At 58.5% G+C, this 6,871-nt stretch overlaps 2 protein-coding genes across 2 annotated transcripts in view; one reads left to right on the forward strand and one right to left on the reverse strand.

Moving 5' to 3' along the window:
- Window positions 1-387: 387 nt before the first annotated feature.
- On the forward strand, window positions 388-1,315 carry GUITHDRAFT_141732 (hypothetical protein; the record flags this gene model as incomplete). Its single annotated transcript, XM_005828654.1, has 5 exons — window positions 388-492; window positions 565-849; window positions 899-1,018; window positions 1,067-1,129; window positions 1,175-1,315. 5 exons carry the CDS (start codon window positions 388-390, stop codon window positions 1,313-1,315), a joined length of 714 nt encoding a protein of 237 aa, XP_005828711.1.
- Window positions 1,316-1,528: 213 nt separating this feature from the next.
- The window catches only part of GUITHDRAFT_112147 (hypothetical protein), a gene marked incomplete at both ends in the record, with an annotated part of 8,083 nt that continues 2,740 nt past the window's right edge, over window positions 1,529-6,871 (reverse strand). Inside the window, 13 exons of the mRNA XM_005828655.1 lie at window positions 1,529-1,623; window positions 1,889-1,962; window positions 2,115-2,134; window positions 2,263-2,340; window positions 2,390-2,468; window positions 2,530-2,558; window positions 2,768-2,843; window positions 3,081-3,174; window positions 3,224-5,006; window positions 5,244-5,442; window positions 5,491-5,600; window positions 5,789-6,668; window positions 6,716-6,756. Coding sequence (XP_005828712.1) covers window positions 1,529-1,623; window positions 1,889-1,962; window positions 2,115-2,134; window positions 2,263-2,340; window positions 2,390-2,468; window positions 2,530-2,558; window positions 2,768-2,843; window positions 3,081-3,174; window positions 3,224-5,006; window positions 5,244-5,442; window positions 5,491-5,600; window positions 5,789-6,668; window positions 6,716-6,756 — 3,558 coding nt within the window. The remainder of the gene's footprint in view (window positions 1,624-1,888; window positions 1,963-2,114; window positions 2,135-2,262; window positions 2,341-2,389; window positions 2,469-2,529; window positions 2,559-2,767; window positions 2,844-3,080; window positions 3,175-3,223; window positions 5,007-5,243; window positions 5,443-5,490; window positions 5,601-5,788; window positions 6,669-6,715; window positions 6,757-6,871) is intronic.

Here is a 6,871-nt window from a genome sequence, read left to right on the forward strand (position 1 = left end):
TGGTACCCCACCCTATAGTTTTTCTGAGACAATCTCTACCCCCCATTGACTCTACAAGTACCTCTTCTTTCCTACCACCCCATCCTGTCTTACTACCCTACCCACACCCCTCGCACAAACCGTACCCCTGTTGTTGACAGCCTGGCTCTTCGAGATGGAATCCGTTACATATATGTCTTGACCGTTACTCAAAATCTGTAGCCGACGCCTGGTGCGGACCCGCCTCGGACCCGCTACAATTTTTCAAGGGTTGGCCCGCCTTTTTGTTCTGTCGGAGCACTGGCAGTGCGCACCATGGAGGACAGGAACGAGCTCGGGCGGTGGAGGGATGGAGGGGAGGAGCGGAGGGAAGGGGTGGAAGATACATGAGACTGTGAGAAAGCGATGATGTCGGAATCCGCCGTGTTCACGACGTCTCTTGTTGAACTGAAAGGAGGAGGAGGAGCAGGAGCAGGAGGAGCACGAGGAGAAGCCAAGGTCAAGATTCGACAGGTGAGAGCTTCTCCATTGAGCCCTGGCCACTGCCATGGGAAGAATCAAATGCATCACCAAATGCATCATCAGGTTGCATCTGAAGAGTTCGGCTGCTTCATCTGGCCATCGGCTGTGCTTCTTTCTCAATATCTCTTTGAGCACTCTGGCGTAGTAAGGAACAGCAAGGTACTGGAGTTGGGAGCAGGGGTGGGGTTGCCCGGCTTGCTATGCAGAAAGCTTGGGGCTTCAAGGGTTCTTCTCACAGATCTGAGCAAGCCCCCGATCATCCTCAGCAACTTGCAGCACAATTGCTGTGCCAACGAGCTAGAACATTGCTCAGCTGCTCCAATGGACTGGGGTATCGTCACGGAGGAGGTAAGGAGGGAGGGGAGGGGCCTCTCGCTGGATGATGTCTTGATTTCAGATGCTGCTCATGCGACGCACATGCTACGATGTCCTGCTGGCAGCAGACTGCCTGTACTCGTCCTCCTTATACGAAGACTTTCTCTGTACGGCATCCTTCTTCCTACGTCCTGCTCCAAAGGTTCTTCCTTGATGATTGATGGTCGCGGTTGGCGGTGATGGAGAGCAGGGGGAGGCTGGAGCATCATCGGTCAAGGCTCCGGCTCGTCCGCGTCTCTTCACTGTCTTCCAGGTGGGGAGGGAGGAGGAGGAGGTTGGGCGGTGAAGGAGCCTGCAGGAGAGAGGGTCTGGGTTCTCGCTTGCTCGGCTGATGGGGAGGTGGGGGTTGAGGTACGCGAAGATCGACTTTGTCCCGTCTTGCTCAGCTCTGGTGGGATCCTGCCGGGAGGAGGCTGGGGAGGAGGTGACGATCTGCTAAGGTGAACGGAGAGGAGGTCGAACAAGGGGGGCACGAGCTGCAGCTGCTGGAGATCTGGCACGAGGACGAGGAGCAGGACGGTGTGAGATGACCGCCGATGGCAGGGGATGGGAGGGAAATTAGGGAGGAGGAGAGCGTGTAGCGTGCGACTCGTGCTCTGCTGGGACAACTTGATGAACTAAACAAACTGTACTGCACGGGACCCGTTCCCCGTCACTGCTGCATATGCTGCTCCTCCCCTTCTTCCTTCATTGGTCCAGCTCCCTTGCAGCTGAGGTTTTGCCTGGCTCCAGACCGTCCACATAGCCCTACGTACTCATCGTCATCTCCTCCGCACAACCTGATCCTGCTTGCTTCCTGCTACCCCCCTCTCCTTCTCTGCAGCTCCCTAGCACTCTCTGCTCTCCCTCCCCCATGCGCCCTCCTCCCTTCGCTTCCCCCACATTCCCAGGTAGCTCAACAAACCCCTCGTTCCCCTCCTTCTTTACAGTTTCTTGCCGCTCTCCTCTCCCCTGCCCCCTCCTCTCTCATTCCCAGGCAACTCTTCCTTCCCTCCTCCCGCTCCCTCCGCACACTGAAACTGGCCATCCTCATCGTACACATCCTCTTCGTTCATCTGCAGAACGGACGCAATCTGCACGCGAGCGCTGCGGTAGGAATGAGAGGAGGGAAGGGAGACGACGAGATTGAGTGGATTCAAGACAAAAGATGGAGGAAGAAGAGAATTAAGAGGAGGAGGATGTGAGGGGGAGGGAGGGAGGAGGAGGAGGAAAAACAGCCTCGGACTTGCCTGTCATACTTGGGACCCTTCCAGAAGACCTGTAGCACTAGATCAAGACGTCGAGAGAGGAGCGATTGTGAGGGGGAAGGGGAGGAGGAGGAGGAGGAAGGAGTGAGCGAGACGAGGAGAAGGGAGGGAGGGGAGGCAGGCAGGCAGGCAGGGAAACCTTCTTGCAACCCATGCACATATAGTACTTTGAGACCTTGACCTTGCAGGAGGAAGGGATCTGACCCTCATCGAACAGCTTCCAAAAGCGTCAGTCGCACAGCATAGGAGGACGCGATAGGTTCAACCTCTTTGATCTCCTCCTCCGTGAGGCGCTTGTAGTTGGACGTGTTGCACTTGCTGCACCTGGCCATGAAGGTCTTGGGGCTGAGCGACAAGGCGGGGAGGGAGTCGTCAGCAGCAGGTGGGAGAGGCGAAAGCTGGGGACCTGAAGGAGAGCCCGAAGCTATCGATGATCTGCAGCATGGGGGCGTCAAGGCGCCTCCTCCTCTCCCCTCCTCTCCCCTCTCCTCCTCAGCTTCGCTCTCCCCTTCCCTCCTCTCCCCTCCCCTCCTCAGCTTCGCTCTCCCCTTCCCTCCTCTCCCCTCCCCTCCTCAGCTTCGCTCTGCCCTTCTCTGCCCTCCCCTCCCTTCCCCTTGTCTGCCCTTCTCTCCCCTCCTTCTCACCTCATGGAATCCTGCCTTCGCATCGTTGGATGGCACGAAATAACAGAGTCCTCCGCAAGGCTTCGAGATGAGTTTCCTGAAAATAAGGTTCATACAACTGTAACCCTCTATCCACCCTCCCACTTTCCCCATGCTCTATCTCCCTCCTGCTCCTGCTCCTGGTTCCGCTCCTGCTCCTGCTCCTGGTTCCGCTCCTGCTCCTGCTCGTCCTCCTCCTTCTATTTCTCTATTTGTTCCTTCCATCTTGACGTCCTCCCATCCTCATGTCCTCCATCCTGCTCCTCCCTCCCATAGCCTTAATCTTACGGCTGACCTGTCTCGGGTGAGGAGGACGCGTCCTTCTCTTGCAGCCAAGGAGATGATAGTCTGCGCGTCCCTGTTCCCCTCATACAGGGCTGTATCCACTCCTGCTCCCACTATCAGCTCCTCCTCCCTGCTCCCTGCTCCCTCCTGAACCGATGCATCTCAGCCACTTCACCGTCCTCCCGAGCATCGTGTCCGCCAGGAATTTCACTCTGGTAGAGGTCGAGGAGGCTTCACTGCTGCCGGAAGACTCGTCGGGCTCCGTCTCCTCCCCTGATGCTCCTGCTCCTGCTCCTGCTCCTGCTCCTGCTCCTGCTCCTGCTCCTGCTCCTGCTCCTGCTCCTGCTCCTGCTCCTGCTCCTGCTCCTGCTCCTTGCTCTTCTTCGACGAATCCAATCATTGAGTCCCCGATCCTCGAGCATGGGAAGCCATCACTGTCTCCAAGAGACCCCATTCTCTCCAAGCTCCCTCTTGCTCCTGCTCCTGCTCCTGCTCCTGCTCCTGCTCCTGCTCCTGCTCCTGCTCCTGCTCCTGCTCCTGCTCCCTGCATTTCCAGGTGCTCGATCCCCCCAATCCCACCAGCCTTCATCAGGCTCAGAGACTCCTCCCGCTGCCCGTCAATCCACAACTTCGCGGCCTTCGCCGCCAGCATGGCAGCCCTAGCAGCATCCTTTCCGCCGGGGATCTCGTCCTCCACCCAAGGCATCGTCAACATCTCTGCGATGCGGGGAGGAAGGAGAGGCTCTTCACGCTCCCCCCCCCTCCCTCCCTCCTCGCTCGCGTCCTTGCTGAGGTCCTCCATCATCACCGTCCCCCCGATCCTCTCGTGCCGCTCCTTGATCTCTCGAAGGCTCAGCTGCAGCCCCAAGTGCGGCCTCCCGCCTCGGAACAGATACCTCCGATCGAGATCGTCTCTTCCTCCTCCCTCTGCCCCTGCCCCACCACCACCACCTCCTCCTCCTCCTCCTGATGCTGCTGCTCCGGTATCGTCCCGTGGGCGGTCGATTACCACTTTCACTCCTTCTTCCTTGAATGGCCCAGGAGCTACTCCAGCAGGAAGGAACCCAAACCTCGACATGACCTCAGCAGCAGTCGCCTGGCGCACCTTCCTCCTCGCCTTCAGCAGACCCTCGAGTTTCGACACAGAGACTTTGCCCCTCCTGCATGACACCACAGCCACCGGAGCTCCGCGCGCTATGAACGCCAGGACCCGACCGATGTTCTCCTCCTCCGTCTTGAAGGCAACCGCTGCCTCCCCGCTCCTCTCGCACGGCACCTCCTCGGGCACGACGAGCACGCGGGAGCGAGCATGGAGAGGGCGGTCTTCAGCATCGTCGACCTGCTCCTGCCCCTCCTCCTCCAGTCCGAACCAGCTGATCACCTCCTGCGAGCCCGTGACGTTCGCGGGGGTTACAACTTTGTCGCTCCTCAAGGAGACAGAGGAGAGGACGAGCTCTCTCCAGTCCTCGAGTTTCTTGTTCCTCTCCCTCATCGTCGGGATGCTGTCGAAGACGGACAGGAGGCAGTGAGCGTCGAGGGCCGCGTACTGCACCTGCTCCTCGCTCAACGGCCTCGCCTCCCAGTCGCTGATCTGCATCCTCTTGTCAAGGTCCTTCCCAAGACACGCCTGGACCGTTTTCTTCAACGAGTTCCCGCTCCTGCCCAGCAGCTTCAAGCTCCACTTGCTCACGTCGAGCAAGGAGGAGACGAAGAGGAAGCATGAGGAGAGCGGATAGGAGTTTCTCAGTTTCTCCAGGTCGTTCTTGAGGTCGAAGCCGAGTTTGATGATGTTGGGGTTGACCAGGAGGTCGTGCAAGATCCCTCCCCCGTACAGCCCACCGTCCCCTCTGCTCAGCTCATCCTCTTCCTTCGTCGCCTCCTTCTCACGGCACATCCACAGCAGATCAAAGATCAGGATGTTCCTCCTGAAAGCCACCTGACCGTCTCCCAGTCAGAGAGGCTCAGGAAAGAAAGTCTGCTCCTCCCTGCTCCCTGCCCTCTGCTGCACCACCTCTCAACAGTTTCTCAGGCTCCTCTACCTGCTCTGCTACTGCTTCCTCGGTTCCTTCGTCCTCGAGCATATCGCCTGTTCTGATCCTGCCTGTGCTGCTGTTCCTGTTGCTAATCCTCCTCCTCCTCCTCCTCTCCCTCCTCCCTCCTCCTCCTCCTTCACCTGCAGGATGCTGGCTCGAGAGACCTCCCCAGCCTTGAACACGGCCTTCCACTCCACGTCCAACCCAACAAGCGTGGGAGGCTGCGAGGACCAGGAGGAGGCAGGAGCCTTGGACGCCTCCTCCTCCATAGCGAGGATGAGGCTTCGACAGAACGCCATCTTCTCCCTTGAGTCTACGAAGCAGACCTCCTGCAAGGGGCTGCGAGGGACGAGGGTCAGCGGGGAGCAAGGGAGCCGATCGACTCACATCTCAGGAGGGAGATGGAGGTACTTGGTGTCCTCCAGCTTCGCCATCCGCTCGAGGACGTCTGCTGGGATCTCCTCGACTTCTTCTTCCAGGTTGTAGCTCCTGCGCATCTTCAAGACAAGGGTCAGTCAGCATACATGCATCTCCTCCTCCTCCTCGTTTTATCATCATCATCATCATCATCATCATCATCATCATCATCATCATCATCATCATCATCATCATCATCATCATCAGCAGCAGCATCAGCAGCAGCAGCAGCAGCAGCAGCAGCAGCAGTCCCTCGGCCATGTGTCACCTGCATCGCTTCCTTGTAGTATCTATTGCTGATAAGCGAGTTCACCAGGTGCACTTGACATGTGCGACAGCTCTTGGCGAACCCGTACGCAAAGGAAAGCTTAGCCTTCCTCACGAACTTGTCGATCTTCTCACACCTCAGCGCTGTCCTGATCTCCTCCTGGAACTCCTCCGTCTTCCACAACTGCGCCAGGTCCTCTGCCCGGCTCCACTCCTTGTTTTCCATCAGCAGCTTCACCAGGTCCCTCCTGTTCTCGTCGCTCCCCACCTTCACGCAGAAAGCTCTCGCCGAGTCCCAGTCCTGCACCTCGAGGAAAGCGCTCAGGAGAGCCTCGTCGGCGAACTGCTTCCACATTCCAGCAGCTGTGACCAACCTTGTCATGTGCAAGTACAGCTGCTTGCTCCTGAGCTGCTCAGCGATAGACCGCAGGCTCTGGAAGATCGGGGTGGACCGGAGGTCAGGCCCGTCCCTCCCGAAGCTCCTCTTGAGGTCGAATGTCTCGATCATGCTGCAGAAGGCGCTGTGGGTCATGCAGCATGCTGCTTCCTCCTCCGACGTTCGTTGGAATTTGGAACAGATTCCCTCGAGCATCCTGAGCGACCGCCGTCCCTCTTGCGTCGAACCGTCCAACGTCACCCTCTCTGTCCTGCTACCTCTGACCTCGTGCTTCAGCCCGTGCAGAAGGAGGCTGAGCAGGGCCGACTGGGAGCCATGGCTGGGGTCTACCTCGTGCCCCTTCAGACTCTGCCGAATTTGGTCCAGATACTCGCGGTGGTCGTCAGCCAGGTCGTTGGGTGAGAACGCGACCAGGTCGATGCAGCAAAGGAGGCTTAGGACAGAAGGCTTCGCCACCGCCATCATCTTCAGCAGCACGTTGAACCTGAGGCTGAGTCAAGGCACAACTCTAAGTGCGATCCGCTTCTTCACCTGTCCCCTTGACGGATCTTCTCATGCAGAAACTTGAGGACCTGACGAGTTCAACTCAGTCCTCAGCATCTTGGCTCTTCCCTCCATCCTCCCCTCCCCCTTCCCTTCCACACCCTTTCCGCCTTCCCCCCCCCCCCCCCTCCCCCACAAAATTTC

Source organism: Guillardia theta, assembly GCF_000315625.1.
Source record: "Guillardia theta CCMP2712 unplaced genomic scaffold GUITHscaffold_57, whole genome shotgun sequence".
NCBI classification, from domain to species: Eukaryota; class Cryptophyceae; order Pyrenomonadales; family Geminigeraceae; genus Guillardia; species Guillardia theta.